At 44.9% G+C, this 27751-nt stretch overlaps 1 protein-coding gene across 6 annotated transcripts in view; it reads right to left on the bottom strand.

Annotated features, from left to right (window-relative positions):
• Nucleotides 1–3529: 3529 nt before the first annotated feature.
• Nucleotides 3530–27751, bottom strand: part of LOC139050915 (uncharacterized) — a 35788-nt gene continuing 11566 nt past the window's right edge. Inside the window, exons 5-7 of one of the 6 annotated variants that reach the window (XR_011509126.1) lie at nucleotides 25429–25738; nucleotides 19197–19337; nucleotides 3530–5075 (exon numbers count right to left, since the gene is read on the bottom strand). Coding sequence is in view for 3 of the 6 variants with exons in the window: in XM_070527765.1 (XP_070383866.1) it covers nucleotides 4676–5075; nucleotides 19197–19548; nucleotides 25429–25738 (1062 nt within the window). In the remaining 3 variants the exon portion in view is untranslated. Of the gene's footprint in view, nucleotides 5076–19196; nucleotides 19549–25428; nucleotides 25739–27751 lie in introns of all 6 variants that reach the window. The other 5 variants (XR_011509127.1, XM_070527765.1, XM_070527766.1 and 2 more) reach the window with 5 other exon arrangements.

Raw genomic sequence — 27751 nt, 5'->3', positions numbered from 1 at the left:
CCAGCATAAGCACTTCAGATTTAAAGGCCATCTGGAACAAAATGTTTAGACAGCACTAAAATTCTCGTTTCAAAGGTTCAGTAGGAAAACGAGAACGCAAAAGCGGGAACCAACGTTTACACAAGTGGACTTGTGATTTTCAAGGCCCTTGGGATTTTACGGGTCAAAACTTCGATGTGATTATGGGGCACACCGTAATGGGGGGTTGTGGAAAGTTTGACCACCTGGGGTTCTCTAACGTACACTTGAATCTAAGTACACGAGTGTTTTCGCACTTTGCCCCCATCGAATTGCGGCTACCGTGGCCGGCATTTCATTCCACGATGTGGTACTTGGCCCGCAACACCACCGCCACTAAGCAACCACGGTGGGTACACCTACGCTAACCTTATCAGTGTTGCGTACACAAACGAAAGCGCAGCAAACGAACGAATTACTGGGAACATCTTGATTTCTTCTTGTAAAACGCCGTCCGCAGTAAAAAAAAAAGTTTTGTTCAATTCAGTGTACACTAGAAATGATAACTTGACGCAACCTTCCATTTGAAGCCGCATCTTTACGTGTTCCTCCAGCAATGACACCCCCGTGCGATGTCTCGACATTGGATAGTTTTCAACATCATTATCACCAGCCTGTTTTATGTCCGCTGCAGGACAAATGCCTCTCCCTGCGATCTCCAATTACCCTGTCCTGCTCAACAGATTCCAACTAGCACTCGCGAATACTAATTTCGTCGCTCCACGTAGTCTTCTGCCGTCCTCGACTGTGTTTCCCTTCTGGTGGTATCCATTCTGTAACCGTAATGACTCAATAGTTATCTAACCGGCGCATTCCATGACCGGTCCAACTTAATTTCTTGCTCTTGATGTCAATTAGAATATCGTCTATACCCGTTTGCTCTCTGATCCAAACCGCTCTTTTTCTGTCACTTAACGTTATGCCTAGCCATCTTCGTTCCGTTGCTCTTTGCGCGATCCTTAACTTGTTCTCAAGCTTTTTTGTCAGTCTCCAAGTTCCTGCGCCCTATGTTAGCACTGGTGAATTGCACTGATTGTACACCTTCCTTTTCAATGGTATTGGTAAGCATCCACTCAGGTGCTGACAATGTCTGCCATGTGCGATCCAACCCCTTTTTATTCTTCTGTGAATTTTGTTCTCATGATCAGATTTCCCTGTGAATAATTGGCCTAGGTAAACGTACTCCTTCACCGACTCTAGAGGCTGACTGGCTATCCTGAACTCTCGTTCCTCTGCCCGGAAATCCATCACTATGCTTTTCCTTCTGCACATTAATATTCAACCCCACTCTTACACACTCTCTATTATAGTCCTCAATCATTTGTTGTAACTCGTCTTTGTTGTTGCTGAATAGAACAATATCACCGGCAAACCGAAGGTTGCTGAGATATTCGCCATCGATCCTTACTCCTAAGCCATTTCAGTTTAACAGCTGGAATACTTCTTCCAAGTATTGCAGTTATTATCACTGGAGAGTTTGTGCCTCCCTGTTTAATCCCTTTCTTGGTAGGTATCTTGCTACTCTTCTTATGCAGAATTAAGGCAGCTGCAAAATCTCTGTAGATATTTTCCAAGGCATTTACGTAAGCGTTCTGTACTCCTTGATAACGTTATGCCTCTATGACTGGTGAAATCTCTATTAAATGAAATGCCTTTTCGCAATCTATCAAAGCCATATAGAGAGGCTTATTGTACTGCGTAGATTTTTCGATAACCTGATTAATGACATGGATGTGATCCAATGTAGAGTACTCCTTCCTGAAGCTAGCCTGTTCGCTTGGTTTACTAAAGTCCATAGTTGCCCTTACACTATTGGAGAATATTCTGCAAAATATTTTATGTAACTTACTTAGCTTACTTAGCTTACTCCCAAGCTAACGGGCCTACAATTTTTCAATTCTTTAACGTCTTCCTTTTTGTGGATTAGTATAATGTTTGCATTCTTCCAATTTTTTGGGGATTCTTGCAGTCGATAGGCACTTTGTATAAAGAGCCGCCAGTTTTCCAAGCAGTATGTCGCGTCCTTCCTTCATTATCTCGACTGTTATTGCATCTTCGCCTGCCGCTCTTCCTCGTTTCGCGTCCGTGAGGCCCTCCTGACCTCAATGATAGTTATAAGAGGCGTTTCTATGTCCTGTTCATTACTATTTCTAGTGGAGGTATCCCGACTCCACTGGGTATGATGCAGGTCAGTGTACAATTTTTCCGCTTCTTATACTATATCATAGAGATTGCTGATGATATTATCGCGCTTATCTTTCAGCGCATATACCTCGGGTTTTCGTATTCCACGTTTCTTGCTCACTGATTTCAGGCTGTATTCATTTTTTACAGCTTCCTCAGTCTCTTTCACGTTAGAGTTTAGAATATCACTTATGTCCCCCTTGGTGGTCAGTTTTGACAGTTGGGCACTTGGACATCTTTTCGATTGCACACTTTCTGTGCTTGTCATTTCTTTATTAGGGTCTGTTTACTTTGGAGAGATCGCCTACGTGTTGGCTTTGTGCCTTGCCTCCTACTTCAATTGCTGCCTCTTAAGCCAGCCTAGTTATGGTTTTATTCATTAGCTTTACGTCATCATCTCTCTTCTAGGCTGCCTATTTGTCTGCAAGTACCATCCTGAATTGGTCTGCTTTTACCCTTCTGTATCTAGGTTGATCTGTTTCTTCTTGACCGATTCTGCTCTTTCTTTCTTCAAATTGAGGTGAATCCTAGCCCTCAATGTGCTATGATCACAGCACTTTACCCAAACTGTCACTTCAATATCCTGCACAATGCTGCTATCAGCAGAAAGTATGCAGTCAACTTCATTTCATGTTTCACCATTGGGGCTTTCTAGGTCCACTTTCTGTAGCTACGCTTCCCAAAAAAGGTGTTCATTATTCGCAGCTTATTCCTTTCTGCGAAGTCTACCAGCATCTCTCCTCCAGCGTTACTAGAATCGACGCCATATTTGCCAATTGCTTCTTCGCCAGTCTGCACCTTCAATACAATAAAATTATAATCCTCAGCTTCATTCTTCACAAAGACATATTTCATGTACACGACAAGATATAAAACCCGAATAGCTTGTTTTTCATACAATCGCCTAATATGAGCAATTTATTTCGCTGCTTCATTGATATGGTTTGGTCATATTCCACACAGTATGGCTATATTTTAAGTGAAATACATTGAAATGGATCACCCGTATACCAGAAGCACTTTTTTCGGCGCTTAACCCAAATTTTACGAGCAGTTCGCTTTTGACCTGCATGTACTGGCGTTCACTACTGTGGCTTCTCAAGCAGTTTCACTTGTCAGAGAGTTAGTATTTCAATCGTCTGATAGAATTCCGAACGAAAGCGGTAATACAGTGATGTTTGTACAGCCCACAGTCACTTTATATGAAGCATGACGGACTTCAGTAAAGAAAACATCCAATCAGCCTTAAAAACCTGCAGGTCACGTACATTTTATTCTTTTACGACATGGAAAAAAATAAAGAAGAAATCAAGCGCATCGGCATAAATAAGGTAAGTGAAATGGGACAAAATTTATTTTCAACAATCGTCAATGTAATAAAAGCACATAGCCGTTGTAAAGAATTACAAAATGAGGACTATACAAAAAGTAATGACATAGAATACGACTGAAGGTATCCGTGCAATTACAAGCAGCACCTGGAGTAAATGAAACCATTCGAACGCATCCAATGCGGTTAATGTGTTTGACCTCTGTAGCGCAATTGTGAGATTGGGGCTCTTAAAAAGGAAGATGGTATATATGCGAACTCGCTGGCGCGCTCCATGACTTCCTTCGAATGTCCGTTTAGCTGCTTTGGTTAAGCACCACTCACAGGAACCATCATTGCAACCTCAATTTAGCATAGTGGTGTGATTTGAGCATAGTACCATTACGAGCAAGGCTTTTGATAGCTTCCATTTTCTTGCGTGTAAGTCGCCCATTTTATCGGCCATACGGCAACACCAGTGAGCCTTCGCTACAGCGTAGCCTCTTTACTATACGATCTAACTGCTGCGTCAATGAGGTGGTAACCGCAGCCATAGGAATATGAAAATTCGCACATGGTTTCATTGTCTAAAATGAGGCGTTCGGTACTCTTCTCTTGAAGGGACCTGAATAACTACTCCAAAGACGCTTCTGTGTTCAGATTTGATATTTTGCAGATCAGCTCTTAAAGTATTTAAAAAAATTCTGACATCCATCAGACAGTTTCGCTTTAAACAAGCCATCACTACATCAACGGACCTGGCAAACATTTACACATAGCCCGACGGCATACATTTGCAAGTGGTTTCATTTAGCATCCAATTGTTCTCTGTTGTGTTAGGCTCACTTTTGCTTGACGTAAGCGGCATGCCTTATCTTGATCTCATTGTTAGTGTCGCAAACAAAAATTATTTTCAAAATCTGGATAGGCTGTCTAAATTTTCGCATGCCTCTAACGCAAGAGAAGCGGAAGTTTGTCAATCTATAAAAAAATATGCACTTGCAAGAAACAATGTTGCTGACGTATCTGCTCTGAGGCACATTCTTAGATCAGGTGTCAGTGTCCTACAACGGTGAGAACGGCATGCTCTACGTTTGTCAGAAATTGCCGATAACCTTCCAATATCTTTTGCAGTTCGCCTAAACCCTCTCCTGATTTTCAAATCTACTGACGCTGATCTTCGTCACGCATGCGAACAATAGAAAGCACTTGAAAAACATAAGTACCACGCATTGGAGGATGCGTAACACTAACTATGTACGGCACCAAGTCACCTGTGGAACATGTCAGCTCGCGACGGGCGCAGAGTGTCGGTATTATGCTTGTCTCAACCCCTGTCGTAGTGCTTACGCCGCGATAGTGGGCACACTGGCAGCACAGGAAGTGGGCGTAGGTTGCGTCGACCTCGTACCTCAGTCTCCGAACGTCAGTGTAAATGTGGCACGTCAGGCTCAGCAAGATTTGTAGAGGTTCGCATGGTCCAGTGGCAGTGTTCTTGAGGTCTATTACGAGCTCGCGCAGAAAGGGCATCTCCGTGGTAGTGTCCAATATTCGTGCGAGGTTGCTAAAATTGAGAACACAAGCAATTTCTCTCCGCACCTGATGTCATGACTGAAATGCAACTAGGAGAATGGTTGCCTGTAATTCCACACGGAACAATATGAATGCATCATTGTTTGGAACAACAGCCACATCACTCTAAAACGTTCATATAGAGCTTTGTTTTCTTGCAAGTACTGAAGTACAACAAACAAACTTCCTTAATCAACAGCAGCAAATTATCCGTGCTATTATTAGGCAGCAAACATATTACCTTGTACACATAATTTGTTAAAAGATGGTAAAATAAAGGGAAAAAATTCATAGGGATTTAAAACCACTATATTGTGCACCCATTGAGCAGTGAAAAAGTGCAACGGCGATTGCAAACGAGAGCTCAAAACCATTCAATTGTGACGCCAAGTGCAATTCTTCTCCACATATAGCAACCCGATTCTTGTGTGTGGGTTGCTTTGGCAGTCTTCCTAAGTGGGTCTGTTTGCTTAATTCAAAAGCCCGCACAACACATGAAACAAATAATGGAGGCAATGGTGTAATTACTAGTGAATCAATGTTCCGATGCTCCATATTGCCGCCATGGAAACCCATGTTCGTCATTCGTTGCCAGCAGGACACTCTTGCGCTTGCAGAAGGAAATACCTTGCTACCAAGCAGCGCCGCCGCAAGGCCCTCACAATTTCTTCGCTGCCAAATTTATCGCCAAATAAAGTGATGTTGAGAATAAAAATTACAGTCCACCAGGACGCCACACAAACAACCAACAATATCCGTGATCGAAATGCTATGCAAGTAATCACATTTTTTGAAAAGTTTGGCACCCAACTGCCAAAAAAGCATAGTGTACAAGACATTTACTCGGAGTCTTTTATACAAGATGGCGCTACAAAGGTCGTGCCACGATGCCGCAAAATTTGTTGTTTTCGGAGTTTTGTGCGATATAATATTTCGATATCATGATAGCCTTGTTACAAATAAAACTGAATTTCGAAATGTGGACAATATCCCGACATTTCGCTGTACGCCTAGCGCTAAATGAAAGGCATTGTTCAGTACATAAAACAAGCCCATTTTCAATACAATAACGCTCCCAATGCGTATGTTTTGAGGCAATTTCTTAAGGAAACAGTGCACATAATATGTAAGCAATATTTGTTTTCTGAATACCGCTCGCTCTCTTCCCATCTGCAGTCAGTAAAAGAGCCAATCATTGCCAAATGTCAAGTGTAATCGTTCGAATATTCTCAAGAACATGCACGTTGAAATCTGAAGCAATTATGAAAATGTGGTACAGTAATAAAGACAACATAAATACTTTTCCATGAAGAAGCTGCAAAACATCAAACGCACCCACATTCCTGAAAACACATTACTGATACGGAAGTACCTGTCTACCCTACCACCCACTATAAGCATTCGTGACGCATGGTGATTACCATGACTACATCACTACTTATCTGAAGATCAAAGGTGTGACGAAGTTTACTTAAACCTCGTCGCCCAATCGACTGACCTGCATTTAAAACACGTATGGAGGAAGCCTGTAGAAATCATCTAGCTTGGCACTTGGATAATAAGATCAGACCAACTATTCAAGAATTGAGGAAATTTCAGCTATTCCCTTAACATGCAGAGTGCGATGAGCAATTACAGCGACTTCGAGCCTGCCGACGAAAAAGAGAATGCAAATACCGGCGTACCAAATCGATCCTAGATCTTAGGGAAGCTAAACGCACTCAGAAGACGATTCAGTGGCTTCTTGACATATTCCAGGCCAGTTACCGGAAATTATGATGGGAATTCTCGCACCTCCCTAAGCAGCTTTCACAAGTCTCGATCAGGGTACAAGATCTCGGAAGCCTCAGCAGTGGAGTGTTACCGTTTCAGCACATTTGCTTCACATCAGCGATGTCGCTAAATCAACGCTGATGAAGATTTCTGGGCAAGGTTACGAGGGCCAGAATTCTGCTCTGCTGCCCTTTTTTGAGTCGCTACACTTTGTTCGTGACATGTGCAAATAAATATTCTCGTATTTATGAGAGACTTGGAGGTTTCACTATTTGAGTACCAATGCTGGTCATGTCTAGGACTTGATGGAGTTACACATTTTACGATTGGTATTCTGGGCCCAAATTCTCGAGATAGCATTCTCAAATTTTAAAGGTAAACATGAAAGGAAGAGTCAGTCCCTTAAAATCGAAGTAAAATCAGCTTGTTCTACATTTAACACGTGCCATGTCTTCATTGGGTTCCACATTGTACCGAACTGCTGTATTTGGTAGCTACATTGGTAAAGTGATGAAGAGGAGGGCAGTGAAGCGCCTCCAACAGTGTCGCAAGAGCAACAAGGTATCTCCATGAGCTACGGCTGTCTTCAAACGTGGTCGATCAAGACAGATTGTGATGCATCTCGTGACGTAGGTGCAACGCCGGATACTCCTTAAACGATCACCTGCGCTGCTATTTCTAGACCTCTCTGAGCATGCGGTAACGCGAATCATGAGATAATCATGATAACGTGAATCACGCATTCGAAACTGTAGGAATTGGTGGTCACATTTACAGTTCAATGTGAACATACATGTTTGAAAGTTTATTGCGGTGCCTCAAATTGAACATTTTAACAGCGCAGCTGCTTAAGCTTTTGTTCTTCCGTGGAGCGTTACCAGAAACGTCAGCTCAGCAGTGCACTGCCTCGCGCTGCCTAGCAACCACGTGCGAGAGCGTCGAGCTACGTAAACTCCTCGTGCCCCATGCACGTAAGGTGGAGTCGTATGGTCACAGGCGACTGGAAGCTCGGAACAGCGGTCGCGGAGGTACACCTCTCGCCTCCTCTACTCCGTGCGTACGTGCTGCTGCTATGGGAAGAGTGAAGAAACACCGGACTCCCGAAGAAGCGGCTTACAACGAAGAGCAGCGTACCGTCCAAAGAATAGTGATGCGTCACCGCTAATCTGAGCCGGAACACCCCGCCGAAACCACGGCTGAGAAGAGGCGATGCCGAGTTGAGGATAGTGAGTTTCAGTCCGGGGAACGCGAGACGGTGCCTGAATTGTCGACGTCAGTGAGAAAGCCATCCCAGCCCGCGACTACTCGAAAACTTCCAGGCTCACGACCACCGAAACCTGGGGGTGCGAAAGGCCAGCGCAAATTTCTGGGTTTAGAGTGGCCGAGCCGAGGGTCCTGTGTTTCGCGCCAGAAACTGCGAACCCTGCCGGCTAAATGCTCGGCGCCGCCGGGAATTGGTTGGGGGCCCGCGCATCGCCGAGAATTTCCAACGCCAAGCCCACAAATACATGGAAGGTGCGAACGGCCGCTTCCAGCGCGTATTCCTCAGCGTATACTTTGGACACAGCTGCCGCATCTGTGACCGGTTCTTGTTCGATGTGAATCTCTCCAAGGTTAGCTCGGTGCGGAGCTTTCGACAGAAGGGCTCTGCCTTGCAACTGCTTCCCGAAGCCTTCTGTGACGCCACCATCCATATCGGCAACCATGAATACTGTCGGACGTTGAGTACGAAGACAGGATCGAAGAATGTGACCGCTGGTACTGAATCACTGCAGATAATAAATCGTCATGGACGTTGAGGGGTTTGTATATATGTGAGTTCCTGAGGCTTGTGTGGCTTACTGGCGTGGCCGTGCATGACCTCGCATACACTGCGCGACACATAGCAACTCGAGGCGGAACTTAATATGAGCATAATTAAGCCATTCATCACACCGTAAGACTTAGCAAACCTAGTAACGCTTGGTATGAGCGCAGCCAAGCCATCCAGTACCTCGCAAAGCACAGGAAAACCTAGCAACACTTAGTATGAACCTACATGAGCTATGTATAAACTCCCAAAACTTAGGAAAACTTATCAATACTTAGCAAAAGCCGGAACTAGTTTTCGTTTTGACCCAGCCTTGCACCACTAGCGAAAATTCCCATATTGTTTTTTTCTGTCGCACTTTTGATGTTCCACCGGGTGGGGTGTTAAGCCCTACGCATTCAAATGCTTTCGAACAGATCTATGGGCGTCGGTCTTGAGAAACAGGGCTACGTAGTATAATGAGGCTACTAACGATGACCTTTCGGTGTAACACACCAATATATTTGGGTGAAAGTGCGAAAGGCCGGTACGAGGGTTTCCATTTAACTACTAGAACAATGCATACTGCTTTGACCAGAAAAGTGCTCTGTGGTTGCCTTCATGCAAAAACCCGATGGTATGGTAAGCTTTTCGTATCGTAAAGCTAACAATCCAAAATAAAAGAACAATCAATTTCGGGGGATCGTCGTCAATAGGGACCTATATTTGGCCCCTACGAATCATATGTTAAAAAGAGGCTTGCACGAATTGTCAGCGAACCGCACTTTTTTTTTTATTGCGATGAAGGCTTGCCTTTAGGGCATAATTCTTGGAGCCTATATGTTTATTATATGTGTGCTGTGAGGCCTGTGTTGTGTATGAATTGAAGCAGTGTTTTGTGAAATCTGTTGCCATGTATCCAGCGGTCATAGCTGGTTGTCACACTGTTGCGGAGGCCGGCTTGCAGTAGGAGACGCGAGCGTTCCGGTTGTAAACCCGTGCATGTCCATATTAGGTGGTATGCATCTGATTCCACCGCAGGAACGGAGCAGTATGGACACGTAGCACCCAGTGGTAAATGCGACCAGTTCCACCTTGAGACAACAGCCGGTGTAAGGGCCACCCCGGCCCGAAGCCTCCTAAGCACAACTTCCTCCGCCCTAGTAAGGTGAAGGGGGAGGGAGCAGACACACGATGGGATAAGAGCGCGTGTGTCCTGCCGGAGAACATTTTTACGGGCTCGCAGCGCGTTACGGGGTTGGGGTTCGAGGGGAATAGGTGCAGGATCAGGATTAGGAGGGCAGTGTGCCTGCTGGTCAGCAGCAATGTTGTAAGGGTTCGCTGAATGGCCTTGAATCCAGTGTACCTTGACGCAAGTAGTTGTCTTACTATTCATAGTGTGTATTCTCTCGCAGATTTCCATCGCCTTATCAACCTTCTTGAGTTCCTGAATAGCCGCTAAAGAATGATGATGATGATGTGTGTTGTTTTGTGGCGCAAGGGCCAGGTTTGGCCAAAGAGCGCCATGACTGGTGGTAGTGTTAAGGATGTATTATGGAAGATGTGACATGGCTGTAAGGTGGCCTAAAAATAGTCGCTGTAAAGTGCGTAAAATCTATGTACTATAAAATTATGGCGATGACTAATGACGAATACTGTGAACATTAAAATCCATCGTTGAATGATGCAAAATAAAAATATATAGAATGGTAAAATTACTTGGAGCACTGCTGCCTCGCCAGAGCCCTTGAACCACAAGGGCCTAGAGGCATGTGCTATTCAAAATAATGATCACAGCGGCATTCTCAGAAGAGAGGAAGCGCTACGAACATGTGGGGATAAAAACATGCAAAACAACATCTTTCAGAAAACTTAAGACTGCGTTAGTGTCAAATAAAGGTTCTGGGCCGAGTAACATAACAGGATGAAGGGGGATCTGCTGACGGTATGCTAAGAGAAAATGTTTCCTTCTTTCAGATTCGGCTTCCCGACACTCCAGTAGAACGTGGAGGACGGTCAGCCTCTCCCCGCACCTACCACAGGTTGGAGGCTCGTTTCCTGTGAGTAAAAAGTTATGTGTGCCAAAAGTGTGTCCTATTCTTAGACGGCAGAATAGGACATCTGTCCGGCGGGATTTTGTTACGGAAGGCCAGAATCCTAACTGTGGCTTTATCAAGTGGAGCTTATTATTTGTTTCCGCGTCCCACAGGCGTTGCCAGTGGTTGCGTAGTTTCCTCCGTAAAAAGGGCTTCAGATCTGTGACAGGAGCTGCAGTGGTGGGATTAGCAGAATGCCATGCAACTGACGTGGCCATCTGGTCCGCCAGAACATTACCTTCGATGGCCCTATGACCTGGCACCCAGCATACAATCACATGCTGGTTAGATACATATGCTTTGCATAAGACGGAATAGAGTTCGATTATGACAGGATTTTTGTGCCTACAGAACGATATCAAAGCCTTCACAACACTTAGGGAGTCAGTATATATGACTGATTTTTTGAGTTTTGATTTCCTAATATGCTTCACTGTCGACAATATTGCGTAGGCCTCAGCCGTGAAGATACTAGTTTCCGGATGCAGTACGTCGGATTCCGAGAAGGATGGACCGACGGCTGCATAGGACACCCCGTCGTGTGACTTCGATGCGTCTGTGTAGAACTCCGGGCAGGAGTGTTTGTGCTGGAGTTCCCGGAAATGCATTTGAATTTCAATGTCTGAAGCGTGTTTTGTAACTTGCATGAAAGATATGTCGCATTGTATGAGCTGCCACTCCCAAGGAGGTAGCAGCTTGGCTGGATGCATTAGGGGGAGCTCGAGGAGTGGGACATGCATTTGATCGCTAAGCTGCTTCACACGCAGCGAGAAAGGCTGTCTTATGGAGGGACGATTGCTGAAAAGTGTAGCGCACGTCATATCGGTAACGGTATCAAAACATGGATGTTCAGGATTAGAGCGTATTTTAAGGAAATAATTGAAGCTGGTGTATGATCTCTGTAGGTGGAGAGACCATTCATTTGATTCTACATATAGACTTTGTATGGGACTCGTTCTGAATGCGCCAGTGGCCAGTCGGATTCCTAGATGGTGAACTGGGTCTAGCATCTTTAGCGTGCTCGGGGCGGCAGAGTTATACACAACGGCACCATAATCCAATCGAGACCGAATTAGGCTCTTGTATAGGTTCATTAAACACTTCCTATCACTACCCCATGTAGTCTGAGATAGGAGTTTCATTAAATTCATTGTTTTCAGACACTTTTCTTTAAGATGTTTAATGTGTGGGACGAAAGTAAGTTTATTGTCGAGTATAACACCTAGAAATTTGTGCTCTTTGTTTAGAGGTATCTGATGTCCACACATTTCCAAGCAAGGATCCGTGACCAGGCCTCTCTTTCTTGTAAACAACACACAAGAACTCTTTTGAGGATTGATTTTAAAACCATTTTTCTCTGCCCACCCTGACACCTTGTTCAAACCATGCTGTACCTGTCTCTCGCATACTGCGAGGTTACAGGATTTGAAGCCTATTTGAATGTCATCCACATAGACGGAATACAAAATGGCCGGGGGTAAGGAAGCACGAAGCGTTGTCATCTTAACAATAAAAAGCGTGCAACTGAGCACGCCTCCCTGGGGTACACCAGTTTCTTGTGTAAAAGGACGTGACAGCACATTGCCGACTTTCACCCGGAAGGTACGATTGGACAAGTAGCTTTTTATTACGCTGAGCATATTATCATGAATGCCCATTTCGGATAAGTCTCGCAAGATGCCGTATCGCCACGTTGTGTCATACGCCTTTTCCATATCGAGAAATATCGAGAGGAAGAACTGTTTATGTATGAATGCGTCCCGGATATTTCTTTCTATACGTACAAGATGGTCGGTTGTGGAGCGCCCTTCACGGAAGCCACACTGATAGGGATCAAGCATTTTGTTCTCTTCAAGGAAATGGATCAGACGCCGATTTATCATTCTTTCAAATACCTTACACATGCAACTTGTGAGGGCTATCGGGCGGTAGCTTGCCACTGATGAAGGATCTTTGCCTTGTTTTAGAACAGGGATAACAATGGCTTCTTTCCATGCGGTCGGAAGGTACCCTGCGTCCCAGATAGTGTTGAAAAGTGTAAGTAGTGTCACTTGCGTGTCATTGTGTAGGTTTTTCAGCATTTCGTACATGATCCTATCAGATCCTGGTGCGGAGCTCTTGCATGCGCTCAAGGCAGCTCTCAATTCGGCAATACTGAAAGGACGGTTGTAAGGCTCATTCTCTCGACGTTTTCTTGTTAAAGGCTTACGTTCTTCTATTTCTTTATATATGAGAAAAGATTGCGAATAATTGTTTGAACTTGACACACTCTGAAAGTGTTCCGCAAGTGAGTCTGCTTGATCTTGCAGTGTATCGCCTTGTGTATTTACCAGAGGGAGTGAATACGTTTGTCGCCCTCTGATTCTATTTACCCTGTTCCAGACTTTGGCCTCGTCTGTAAACGAGTTAATGCTCGATAAATACTTCTGCCAGCTTTCTCTTCTGGCCAGTCGGCGGGTTCTCCTGCCTTGGGATTTTACTTTTTTAAAGTTAATAAGATTCTCCGCAGTGGGGGAGGCGCGTAGCAACCCCCACGCTTTGTTCTGATTTTTACGTGCGATCCTACAATCGTCATTCCACCACGGAACACGCGGTTTGCACGACAGGCCATTTACTTGTGATATACATTTAGATGCGGCATCTATTACGAAGGCTGTAAAATATTCGACAGCAGCGTCAATTCCTAGCGAGGACATGTCATCCCAAGAAATACAAGATAGAGTTCGGAATTTTTCCCAGTCGGCAGTGTCAATTTTCCACCTAGGAGCCTGTGGTGGATATTCCTTTACTTCAGGTGTTCTAAGCAGGATTGGGAAGTGGTCGCTTCCGTAAGGATTGTTCATAACTTCCCATACGAGTTCAGGCAGTATACACGGGGAAACTAGGCTGAGGTCAATTGATGAAAATGTTCTGTTGGCGAGAGAATAATATGTGGGTGCCTTCTTATTCAGCAGGCATGCACCAGAAGAGAAGAGGAACTGTTCAACAAGACGACCTCGCGCATCTATACGAGAGTCGCCCCACAGGCTGTTGTGCGCTTTGAAATCCCCAAGTACAACGTACGGTTCTGGCAATTCATCTATGAAGGACTGAAATTCATGTTTGCTTAGTTTGTAGTGTGGAGGTATATAAATCGAGCAAATAGTGATAAGTTTGTTTAGCAAAACAATTCGAACCGCCACTGCTTCAAGGGCCGTTCGTAGCTGTAAATGTTGACATGCTATGCTCTTTTGGATTACAATTGCAACACCTCCCGATGATGCGATTGCATCATCGCGATCTTTGCGAAAAGTAACATGCTGTCGGAGAAAGTTTGTGTGTTGTGATTTGAGGTGTGTTTCCTGTAGACACAGCACTTTTGGATTGTGTTTGTGTATAATCTCTTGCACATCATCAAGGTTCCTAAGAAGACCTCTGACGTTCCACTGTATGATTTGTGTATCCATATTTAAAGTAAGTTGGTGCTGTGTGTACGGAAACTGAAAGATGTCTTAGATTACAGAGCTCTTTCGAGGCCCTGTAATCGGGGTTTTGCCCTTTCTGGAGCGTTCGAGGGAGCCTCGCCGCTCCTTAGGCGCTTGGCGCGCCGTCAGGACAGTTGTAGTGTCCATTGCCTCTTGGGAGGCGCTGGACACATGCTCTTGCGAGCGAGCTTTCTGTGAGGGTCCTGCCTGGGAAGGCAAGATCCTTGCGCCCACCAGACCGGAGGTCGATGGGGCTCCCTGATGGGTCTGGCTGCGCCGGCTGTTGCCAGCGCTGGATGGGGCCGGGGAGGTTGGGGCAGCCTCGGCTGCGCCCACCTTCGGGATCGATGGCCCCGTCTGCTGTGTTGGCGTAGCAGCGTTAGCTGCAGCCGCCGAGGGGGCGGATGGCGTCACTGCCGCCTCACTGAGTGTGGGTCGGACAGCCGCCGGAGGCCGTTGTGGCGCTGCCCCCTGACGCGCCACTTCGGCAAATGTGTTCTTAGGCAGGTATGCCACCCGCCTACGTGCCTCCTTGAATGATATATTTTCTTTCACTTTGATCGTGACAATTTCTTTTTCTTTTTTCCAAGATGGGCACGACCGCGAGTACGCGGCGTGCTCTCCATCACAGTTTACACAATGCAAAGAGTTCGTGCAAGCTTCAGACGTGTGTTCATGGGCACTGCATTTTGCACACGTTTGGCGGCCTCGGCAGCTCTGCGAGCTGTGGCCAAAACGTTGGCATTTGAAACATCTCAGGGGGTTTGGCACGTATGGCCTAACACGGAGCTTAATGTATCCTGCCTCGATTGACTCGGGCAGGACACTCGAACCGAAGGTGATTATCAAGTGTTTCGTTTGGATTTCTTTTCCATCTCGTCTTATCTTAATTCTTTTGACATCTATAACATTTTGTTCACTGAAGCCCTCCAAGAGCTCAGCCTCAGTGAGCTCCAGCAAATCATCGTCCGAGACAACGCCCCGGGTGGTGTTCATAGTACGGTGCGGGGTTACTGTTAGTTGGTTATCCCCAAATGACACAAGCTTAGACAGTTGCTCGTATTGTTTCTTATCGCGGAGCTCAAGGAGGAGATCACCGCTTGCCATCCTGGTCGCCTTATATCCGGCTCCAAAAACATCAGTCAAAGTCTTTGATACAAGGAACGGTGAAATAGTGCGCACTGGTTTGCCGGGTTTTTCCGAGTGAACTACGTGGAAACGTGGGAAGTTGTGGACTTGGCGTCCGAAAAACTGAAAAACTTCATCGGTGCGCCCTCTTTTCTGAGGGCGATCACGGAATGGAGGAAAAGAGCTATCCATAAATATATGTGAAATTTCGGCAGCAACGCCAGCCACCCACCATGGAGTCCAACAAGGGGACGCTGCAGGGCCTGAAAAACAGGGCCTGCAAACGCCAGCTGTACGTTGCCGCTATAACCTAATATGATATAACCAAGGTTGGCTACTCACACAAGGTTAACCCTTGCTGCCAGGAAGGTCGGAAGTAATAAAGAAATGAGAAGGAGACAGGAAAGGTGGAAAGTAAGGAAAAGAGGAAGGTTGTAGGTAGAGAAAGACAGGAAAAGGCAACTACCGATTTCCCCCGGGTGGGTCAGTCCGGGGGTGCCGTCTACGTGAAGCCGAGGCCAAAGGGGTGTATTGCCGCCGCCGAGGGGCCGTAAAGGTCCAAACACCCGGCATTGGCTCAACCCCCAGGATCCCCTTTTCCCCGGACACGGCTAAGCCGCGCACGGCTACACGCGGGAGGGTCCAACCCTCGTGTGCTCGGGTACGTGGTGTCGCAACGCACCAAACGCCTGCTGACGCAGACGCCCCTGCGGGGACCGCTAAAGAATCCGTGAATATATCTAGTTGCTTGATGGTAGGGAGCTTAGATGTCGCATCTTGCACAGCGTCGTGGATGGCTTGAAGTTCCATTACTAGAGCGCTGGTTTCCGTAGACAAATAGCGCTGGTGGCCGCTGATGAAATTATGCGTAGTACTCAGGAATGATGCCCTTCCGCCGTCTGGGAGAATGGCAGCATCCGTATAGACTTTGCAGGTGTTAACGCATGGTGCATCGACGATATTGTGTTCGTCAATAGTACCTGTTGTACCGCTGCGTCGTAACTTCGTTGGCTTATTAGTTGTAATGCTGGTGAATTCCCAGGGAGGCATGGATAGGGCTGATTGTCAATCCGAGAGCCGCGATGAAAATGAGCATTCAACGCAGCGACACCCGGAATAAGTTGCTTTTTTATTTCACGTGCTTTTTCACGTTGCAAGATTAGCTCTGCAATTGTGTTGAGCTGGGCATGTTCCTGTAAGGTTGGTATCGGTGTGATGCGGGGCAGTGCTGTGATTGTGCGCATAGCATCGCGATTAATCGTCTCCAACTGTGCCAGCTGTGCCAAAGTCAGCCGTTGAAACTGTGCTTGATATAAAATTCGTGGCTACAAGACTGCACGCACCAACCGCCGAGGTACGTCAGTACGAGCTCCAGCTGCTTTTGCTGCAATGCGACGAATAAGGTGAAGTGTTTTTGTCGAACTCTGTCTGGTTTTAGGGAGCCAGTGTACACCACTGCCGGATTGGTGAATATCGAGACCCAGTATGCGGACCTCAGAAGCCTCAGGGATTGTCACTGCGCCGAGTCTAAATGTAAAGGGGTGCTGCGTGATTCTTGTGCGTCCTTTCTTGTTGGCCACCACAACATGGCTTGATTTTTGGGCGGAAATGTCCAATCCTGCTTTCCGAGCGTAGTTGTTCAGCACATCAAGGCCTTCTTGAAGCTGTTGAGTTGAACCGCACTTAATCGGGAGAAATCATGCGATTCTTTATTGCAATCCATGTGGCTACTGTACCACAATTTTCAGGAGCTTCCTGCGGTATAGCACACTTGATGACGGAAACTCCTGCGCAAGTAACATTCGCAACACTTCAAAGCCTCCAACCTCAAGCATTCCCGACCTATCTTGAACTTTATATGCATACATCTATAGCGGCTACCGAAGCCTTCATGCGTGTTCAACTGATCACGACAGATATTTCATTTCGTATGCTCAGGAAACACATAACATACTGAACTGATTTTCCCTGGCACCATCTGGCTTGCCTACCTACAATGAGGACGTCTACAACGCACGCAATCATCTTTACGCTGCACCCCGGCTCTGTTTAAATAGTTTTTGCGCATGTTAGAAAACCGCCGTCAAACTTTGATGTATACAACAACCCAAGGTACACCTCACTCTTCCTGAATTAAAAAGCTAAGCTGTGGTGGCGTCAAGAGTGTTAGGTGAAGTTACCCAACAATTTTTACACGTGCTGGGGGGGGGGGCACTACGCCCCCCTACTTGTTGATACAAACGGTTCTCTCAAATCTGTGTGCTCGACACTAGCTGTTCACATGCCAGAAAAGCTCGTTTAAATACAAACTCAAACAGCTTGTCTGGCAAATTCTACGCGAGAACAGCGTTCGGCGCTTCGCTTGGCACTCGAGTTTCATTTTGAAATAGAAATTTTATGGACATCCTAAGCGCACTTCCATCTTCGTGGCCGCCGTGATGTACAGTATGAAGGCCAAGTGGGATAACAAGGTTGCTCTGGGCTGTATGCTTTTGTTGCAAGTGAAACAATGCGAGGGTGAGCAGTGGATGGTGGCATCTTCGCTCGCTGCAGCTGCCGCTGTTTCTCACGCTACCTTTTCGACAGCGATTGTCCGCGCTCATTGAGTGAAATCTGTTTGTGGCTGCCTGTGCGAGCGTCACACCATGCTTTCCAGTTAGCAAGGAAGTGTTTATGAGTTTGCTCAGCCGATAAAAACTACTATGCTCACTTTGTATAGCTCTCTAATAATTTGGTAAAGTAAGTGATCCTTGTCCTTCCGCACGAAAATGCTATTTAAAAAAAAAACCTCAATCCTGCACTATTTCTTGGGATTTGGAGGCATGCTTTCATTTAATATAAATCTCAATACACCGTGTTCTGAATCAAGCGCCAGATATGCTACATTTACACCATCAAGCAGCTGTTCAAGGACAGCGCATAATTTTATGAATGGCAACCGGTACACTATGGTGACTGAAAATCATTGCGCTAACTATTCTGCCATGTTTCCCTATGGCAGTGGAAGATCTGCTTCGATTCCACTTGCACGAGGTGGCGCAGCAGCTACACTTCGTTGTTTGATGTATGTCAATAATTTCCACAAAGAGTCGCACATGCTTCCTGGCTCCTGACTTGAAAATGAGGCTGCAACCTGCACTAAAATTGTGCAAAGAAACTTGCACCGACCGTAGATTGATAAGGCATTTTCACCAAGTCAAACTCATTCATATTAGCATGGGCTCATAGTTCTACCTGCGGCATACTTGGAACAGTTAAGGTAGTATAGTACATTGGTGTATTTGTTCACGTTATAGTACACTGAAACCAGTGATGTGTACCATGTTAGGGATACATCACAGACGGCTACTATCAGATGAAAATACAGTGGTAACAATGAACGTGCGCAATGAAGACGAAAGCGCTAGTTCAGGTCCTGAGGTCTGCAGTCCCGTGAGATATGCTTTCATGGTAACATGTCCCGCTTCAATGTTTGGCGCCAACTATAGATTGTGCACTCGTTTTTTGTCGGTCGTCGTATCATTCTTGTAATCCTCTTTTCTAGGGTTTTTACCATTGCATTAATTTTTCTTAGTTCCTATGTATATAAATGTTTTCCCTTTCCTTCGTGCAAAGTATCGAACCCAACTTTTTGGATTGCCTTCTCGGTCATCAGGTGTGCGTCTCTCTCTGCCAATTAAAAAAAAAGCCATAAAGATTGCACAGTAGGTCGTGTACTGTCGGAGTTGGCAAATGCATGCGAAACTTACAACAATTCGCAGTAAGCGTTTCTCCGTTAAATATTCCGCACGTAATCTGTTGTCGAAAGCGTGGATATTTGGGGCCCTACTTTCCTGAACAGAAAGGAAGAGACAAAAACCTACCTGTTGTTAATGTCCAATCCGAGACGAGCATCCGTCTGGAGCAATTCACGGAGCATCTCCTGTCGTCGGGCGTCACGATTTACCAGAACGATGTTTTGAAAGCATGTACCAGCCTGTTCAGCCATTCTTAGTCGGCATAGCCTGCGCAAATACGGTAAGACAAAGTCTATGGACGGGTCGGGAAATGCAGACACTTCAACGTCTATCACTGCGGTTCCCCATCGCAAATTGAAGCGCTGGTAGAAGTGTCCTGGTGACCGGGAGACTGCCGAGATTCTCACGACCAAGGTCTCAATACAAACGTGAACTGTCAGCAGTGCCCTTGTGAACGTTTCCCATTCGGCAAGATGATCTGCGAATAACAACGGTATCAATCTATTTCACATCTGGAAAGTGTTATTTCGAATAGTCACGTAAAAACACAAAGAACGTTTATGAATGCTAGCGGGTAATCAAAAATGTTCTCTTAGAATGATCTGCCCAAATCATGACATTTAATCCAGGACAGCCGCAGCCTACAGTGCGTCTGCCAGTCTCATTATGGTCATCCTGCTGGAAAAAATATTGCTGCGATTTTAATCCCTAAAGTTATGCACAGGTTGTTCGCTATATTAAAAAAATGCATCTTTGGTTGGCTCAATATCGGAGTTTCTTTCCCAGCGTTCGCAATATGTATGTTTCAACTCTATTAACTCACCGTTGATGCCTGCTTCAACAGGTGTTCCCCAAGATGCAGTACTGGGACGTCTTTTATTGCTGATTTTTATTAATGGTCTGCCCCTACAAACCACAGGTAAAATATGCTTTTTTTACTGGTGATTGCGTTTGATGTAGATAATCTCATCTGGTTGTCCTTAACAGTTCTTTTGCTGACTTCTGCAACAGGTCCAGAGCATGGCAAATGAATATCAACCTTTCCAAAGCTCTCTCAACGTCCTTTACACGCCGCTCGTCTCCTTCCTTGCCTATTCCTTTAACAATATTACTTTAAGTAGGGTCTTTGAATTCAAATATTTAGGTAGCCTACTAACACACGATATCTCATGGTCGAAACACATTAACGTCCCCTGTAACAAGGCCTTTAAAAGACAAGGTTACATAAATCGTACACTGCCGTCTTGCTCCCCAAGGAGCTAAACTTCTTGCATATAAAGACCTCATTTGCCCCATCCTCGAATATGCTTGAGTTATACGGAACCAATACAAACACTGACGTAAAAAAACAAGAATCAGTGCAAAAAAAGGCAACGCATTTTGTTTGCAGGATATATGACAAGGAATTTTAGCCGTGTAGCTCTCTTCCCCACTTGCTCTCACTCCTCTTACTGAGCATCACAAACTTGAATTCCTAAATTCCTTCACGCGTAAATCAATCCTATTCGCCTGTCCTCTGTGGACAAAAGACTTCTTTTAAACCCTCATGCACAAGTCCCCATGCTCTAAAATTCAGAACATATTTTTGCCCGCACTGATTCCTTTAAACACACTTTTTTCCGCCAACAATTGAAGTTTGGAATTCATTACCCGGCAACATCCGTTCACTATCACTGAGACAATTATTCACGCAAGCTTGTTTATAAACCTCGTATGTTTGTCGTTCATCCCATTCCTTCAATAATCTCGCTGAGGCTGAAGTATGCGCAAATAAAAGAAATAAAGAAGATATTGAAGAAATTGAAGAACACGGATGAGCACTGAAATCTGCAGATAGCTTTTTCTGCTTGAAATGTGCGGGTATAGCTAAGCAAGACATCCAACCCCTAATAATGCTGCAATAAAAATCACCTATACTGGTTCTTTGTTCCTAGTGTGTCGTGGACAGTATGCCGTTATCAAGCTGTAGATAAAACTCCTGTTAAACAGGACACACAGGGTGATAAGATTTACCTTTACTGATTTCCTGAAATTAACATGAGAATGAAAATTCGACAATAAGCTATGCGGCGAAGTTAGAAGCGCGATCGTAGCCGTCTTGCATGAGTGATGAATACAGAAAAGAAAATTTGCTCTCGGATATCTCTGAACACGCGCATAGAAGAACGACTCCAATAAGAATGATTTTACGTAAATAAAACTGCCCCTTAGTTTGTAACACAAACATACCCTCTTGCTCCAATAATTAAAAAGGTGAATGTTTCACTTTAGTTCTTCAGGTGTTGGACGGCCTTCTCAATTTGAGCAATCATGGCCCCATAACCTATGTGCAGGCTTAAGTAGATTTCATGTACACCTCAGCTCCAAGTTTTTAAAAAATCGGTGAGATTAAATTTTATCATATGACACAAATGTCGCAGGGGTGGCCTCACCTTGTTTTGTATAGTGTTAGACTGCGTTGCCTATTCTTGACGTGTGAAGTGCCAATGAAAGAGCACGATCTCTCCTAACGCGTCATTTCATGCAGTTCATGTACAAAATTCAGCAGACCGGTGTGTGAGCGCCACCTTTGACATGATTCCAGAACCTAGATGACTTGCGCAAAAACGCAATACAGGTAAACAAAGAAACATCCAAGCCTCCCAAGTAAGGAGATACAAGATAGTGCCCCGTGTTGTCGTTTCATGGTTGCGCTCGTCTTTTCAGCAATATTCGATCGATTTTTCTATCCACGTTTGCTATTAAAGTCAAACTGTTTTCATGCTGGGCTTTAGTCGTACGTTATAAAATTTTGTTAATGGCAGGTTGTGCTTTCCCAATGTTCAATGCTTTCTTTGGTACATTCAGCTATCCTAACGAAACGCATTAATTACATCCTTATTTTTTAAGATACATTTAAGCTTTCTGTCAATATAATATATGCACTCAAGATCTTACTGCAGGTTTCTGTGTCAGTTTTCGAGTCGACTGAGCCAACTGGCTTAAGTAAACCTTTTTTATGTGTTCAAAACGTGTTACTGCCACTTGCGAACACTTCTTGAATTGTGAGATTATGGATTGCGAGAATTTGTTGCGTAGTATTTTTTTACTTTTCGTTACAAAAAAAAGAGCCTTATGGAGCTACTAGTATTAGATACCTTTAGTGCTGTTGAGCATGGGTAAATTATGTTACTTGCAAAGTTTCTGCAAACATTTTCCTAAATACTTATCTCTTCTTAAGATCCGATCACATTTAAATGCTCTTTCGTGAAACATCAGCTACTACGCTATGGATGCATAGTTTTCCCGCATGCATCCAACACCAGGCAGCCACTAAAAATAATTTCTTCGAGATATCCATAATGACTGAGGGTCAAACCGCAAGCAAAATTTTTGAAATGCTTAATCTCGCGTCTAGCGCACACCATGATGGTGGTGACCATATTCTCTTATATTCTCTACAATTTGACTTATATTCTCTACAATTTGATGGCGGTTTACGCCGACGCAAAAAGGTAATGAAGGCATGCAAAATTTTGATATAAATAGTACGTACCTCTGATTCGCAAGTGAATTATTTTGCTATGTCGACCATACGAGCATTAGTCAAATATAAAAAAAGAAGTGCCAAGGAGTACATTATTTGGCAATCAATGCGTACCGCCTCCCTAATTTGGATTTGTCCATTTTTTGTAGTCATTTACGTCTACCTACGAAAAGAACAGCAATAATGCGAGAAGGAGGTAGATGCTGAAATCTTGGTACTCAGAGTTTCGGACAGTGCCAAAATATGTTAGCGTTATGATCTTGGTTTCAATAATGGGAAAGAACTAACAGTAATACTTCCCGAATAAAGGCCTGTCTATCGACATCAAATGCTTTGGCAATCCACGCTACAATATTTAGCTTTGGACGATATCCTATGTGTGTGTTATATCTTATACAATAAAGCAGGGGTCGGCGGTAAAACACTTTTCAAGTGCCAAGTGGTGGGGACATGCGAGTTTATACATGAGGCTTTTCGACTGGCCATCAAACTTGTTGGTTGTATTAGCCTTGCACTCTTGAGCAGCTGATTTCTTTTATTTGAGCGTAAACTTGGCAAGACTGACACTCTAAAGATGTGCTTCAGTTAGGCTTTAAAAATCGTGCAAGCATCTAGTGAACATTGTTTCCGTAAACATACCACACGTCTGTTACACTGGTTGTCCGAACCATATCACTGAATAGGTAGCGGAACGAGTGCTAAAGAGAATGCACCACAAATGATACACGTCCGGGTGCCCGAATACAGAGTTCATTCAACCCATACATTCATCAAGTTCATCGAAATATAATTGCAGAACGTAGTAATATTACTGTTGCGTTTTCAAGCCAAAATAAATTAACAAGTCTTGGAGTGAAGAGCAGACCAGGCTGACAGTCAATTTCTCTTTGATGCTGTCAGTTTTACTGCGCTCGGGCGACTCTAACGGGTGGTTCTAAGTACTCGCTACCACTCGTCGAAGGCTGCCAGTTACTCGAGGGAACACAAAGCACGTTACCGACCCATCTCCTTTCCAAACTAAGCCGGCGTAGCCCTCGCGCAATGCTTTCCTGCCCTTTCACTCCCCGACGGAAGCGAAATGGCTCCGATTGGTTGCGCGCGTAGCTTGAGCACGCGTACGCGACCAGAATCCTTGCTACGAGAAGGGGGTTAACCGAGTGCCCGATTTTTATTCAACATATAAGGAGCCCCCAAAGACACCAAGAACTCAAAAGAAATTACTTGTACCCGATTTCACTATTAGTATGATTAGTTTTGTACCTAATTTCAATTAGTAAGTACAAATATTTTCCCCTGCATTTTCCACGGTATCTTTGTTTGCTTCTTATGATATGGAGTCCTTGGTAATGACTCGCGCTCCAGCGCCGGTGCAGCTGTGAACTCATCAAACCGCCCTTTCCCGTAGCTGTTCTCCTCTGGGTTATATTTTTTTTTTGCGAGAGCAAGACAACGTCACCGAAATGTTTCCGTCAGTACAAGCATACATGCTTCACTTGAAAAAGGAGCACTTGCATGGTATTCGTTCACTTCACTGCAAAACATGTGACTGCCGACCCCTCTCCAAAGATAGTGTGCTTCTGGGTAAAAGCGTGAGCGAATTGGCCAAGCGAATCATTTAGGCAGAGCACAACCATCTATGGAAACACATGTATCAGAAAATCGTCCATCTCATGTTGAGAAATATTGTAGGAATGTTCGCGCAGGACAATGGATGTTATTCACGAGCAAGGCCCCCTATACATTTCGATATTGTTGTTTGTTGGCTTGCGGGACCTATTCTATTACGCATCCATTTAGTGAAGGTATGTGTAGCTTTAGATCCAGCAAATCAAGACTTCATTGATATCAGCAGAACTGATAGTTATGAGAGATGGCACGAATTGCTGGTGAAATATTTAGCGCGCATAGTTGACATGGACACAGGACAAGGTGTGTCCCCCTTTCACTGTGTCCTTGTCAATTGTGCGCGCTAAATATTTCACTATGACTTCATTGATAGTTTGTATCATGAGCCCGTGTGTACTTGGTGTCGCAATTTATCCAGTATCGGTTGCGCTACGTTTAAGAACATTAGTGAGAAGTCACACCTACGTTTTCTTGGTACTGCCACACGAGCGCAGCTATATGAGCAAGTGTTCTGTAACGCGATATTTGTGTCTGAACGGCACGTTTGTCAAGTCGAATAATCACACTAGAGGAATTGTTCGTGCTGAAAAAGGAAGTACCTCAAAGAGTACTAAGGAAAAAATTAGAATATACGTTTCATTTATTTTAGCTAGTATTTCAAGCAGCGACATTGCCCTTATTCTTTTACGTAAGATTTGTACATTGCTGCAATGTTATTGGGTATTTGCGGAACTTATGCGGGACGGAGAAGTAAAATATTGGTCTTAATACTGTAGCTAAACGTATTTTATAGAATTTTGTCATACGTTTTACATCGTGGCATGAAAATACGCGCGCACACTGCAAATATATTCGTGCGTAATATACACTGATCATTAATAAATGCCTGCCTGTTGTTTAATGTGGTGAAATGGTCATTATGCAGATACCAAACGATGAAGCATAGAAATATTGCCCAAAATATGTTCGCCTACAATCCATGGCCTGCCATTATTATAAAACTAGAAACGCTGATTTAGGCAGGAATCCTGCGCAATGGCAGCTTAGTTTTCTTGATTGCATCCCAGAGGTGCGTGTAGCATATGCAAATGAAAGAAAGAAGCGCGCACATAACTTCATTCACGGCAGTCGAACATTATAAAGTTCTTCAATTGCTAGATTTCTGGTGCATTGTTAATGCGATTGGTCGCTTTTTCAACTGCTTACGTGTTCCTTCCGCCGCTCCGGCTTCCTCATTGGCAAGCATTAGCTTAATATGGCAGGGCCCTTGTTCCAAGACTTCGAGGTCTGGAAGAACGCGCACCCTTATGCTTGCTTCGTTTTGCTGGCCGAGCGTCATCCTTCGTGTATGTGCGCCAACCAAGCGCTCCAAGCTCGGGCCTGCGATACGTGTTCGTATGTTCGCAGTGGCATCCTGAGAGTCGTCGTCGTGTGTCGCCTGCTGCGGAGAAAGCGCACCGTCATCCGGTGCTTCGGAGGCGCCACTTACGTTTCTCTCCCGTGAACGGTCTGCGCTCTGAAGAGGAAAACATATACGCTGTTCCGGAGCCAAAAAGGAAATTGGTGAACAAACTGTGGCAGGCATGAAGCTGCTTCAAGCATCTTCAGCAGCAAAAAGCACAGCCTTCGGTATTAGTTTATTTTATTCTGCAGAAACGGCTCGAAGCTGAAAGTTGGAAGCCACCTATTGGTGAATTCTACAATGCTCCGTAATCAGCTTTCCTTAGAGACGATGTATTGACTGAAACAATGCCGACCCCTGCAGTTTCTTTAAGCAACACGTAAATGGTAAAAGCACGCTTGCATACTCTCCACGCCGGAAGCCAGCCGCTAAAAGATGATTCACAATAGGCCAACGCGACACCGATTTCAGAATGCCGATGGTCGGCAACAACTCTGGAAAGGAAAGAACAGCGTTCCTTCCATTGTGGCGGACCATCTTTCACAATGTACCGACGGTGATCTCTCAGCCGGCTGTCGGGAGATTGTCGGTGTCGGTACAATGTGACAGAGGCACCGACACGAAGTAAAAATGCTGCTCCCGACAGTTAGACTGAAATTGGTGTCGGGTTGGCCTAGTGTAGTTTTGCATGGTATAACCACTTCTTTTCTGGCATATAGCCATGTTCACTGCCCGACTATCATCAGTGGCTTCATTTGAGCACCTGGAAAGTATATTGAGAAATTTACTCGGTCTCTATTTGTACACCGCAACCGCTTTATTTCACGAAGAGGCCTACATATCGCAGCATCTGTCCGCCACAGTATCTAGCGCACACTGGATGTACAAAAGACAAGAAATGACTTCACAATAAAAATTTCAGGGGCCTTTCACTGTGTGGAATGATGACCAGTGGTGCTGTGTATGTAGGCCTCTCAAAGGCGAAGTGCACCTCCGCCGTGGGTCAGCCCAGCATTGTACGATCTTAGGCATCGGTGCACGCATAGGGAGCGGTCAACGCCTGCTTCACAGCCGCGGGTCGACCCGGTATTGCACTATCTTTGGGATAGGTGCGCGTATGGGATGTGATTCACGCCTGGTTCACATCTGCCAAGGGGTGACACGTATTGCACTACCTTCGGGTTTGGCCCAGGTATTGGGAGAGCTTAACGCCTGCTTCATCTGCGACACGGGCCGCCTCGCCATTTCAGTATCTTCGCGATCGGCCCACATATTGGGAGTTTCATGTCTCCACACGGATACAATCCTGGTTGACTAGCCCTTAACAGCACAAGGTTCGGATGCCCTTTGATCGTTATGAACAATTGCTGTTGCAGTTTTGCTGCTCATTTCTGGGCACTGTGAAGCAAATATTGACGTACAACCAGCACCAAGTACGATAAGCCGATCGCTAAGCTGAGAATCTATACATGCGTATACTCGAATTTAGGAGGGACTTGCAAAAGACAGAGTAACCTGGGCAGAAATAGCAGTTTTTACGTGCTAGGTCAAGTTTTCGCAGTAAAGACAGAACGGCCGCGTATTTTCGTTCTTTAAACGCCATTTACTGTAAACGACTTTCAGCAGGTAATTGTGGGTGTGCTCCACCGGTACACAGCAAACGAGAAATCACATTGCACATGTTTCACAATTTGACAATAGTGTCGGAAAGTCGAACATTTTGTTGTCACGCGTTTTCCTTTTTGGAATTCGGGGCACCATTTTATGTCCAATTTTAATAATGGTTCCACGCAATTATTTTGTATGCAGAGCATAGTATAAGCATGCGGACGTATTCTACTGTATGGGAACTTCAAGCGAAAGTATGTTGTCAGCCTTACAATCCTGCAGTGCAACATGATTTCATTTAAGTGATGTAAATTGTTATTTCAATTATCGAATATAGAAATAAATTATACCAAGGTATTTGCCATGTGCTTGCATGACACAAAACGCATCTTTACATAAAGCATGTTGACAAACTGAACTACCACATCTCGAAAGAATGTAGGCAAATCAGGTGATCTTTCAAGAGAGTTAGGAGGAAACAAGCTTCGCAGTTTGGCAGTACTGCCATCAACAAACAGT

This window comes from Dermacentor albipictus, chromosome 10 (genome assembly GCF_038994185.2).
Source record: "Dermacentor albipictus isolate Rhodes 1998 colony chromosome 10, USDA_Dalb.pri_finalv2, whole genome shotgun sequence".
Lineage (NCBI taxonomy): Eukaryota > Metazoa > Arthropoda > Arachnida > Ixodida > Ixodidae > Dermacentor > Dermacentor albipictus.
This window is presented reverse-complemented; position numbering and strand designations above follow the sequence as displayed.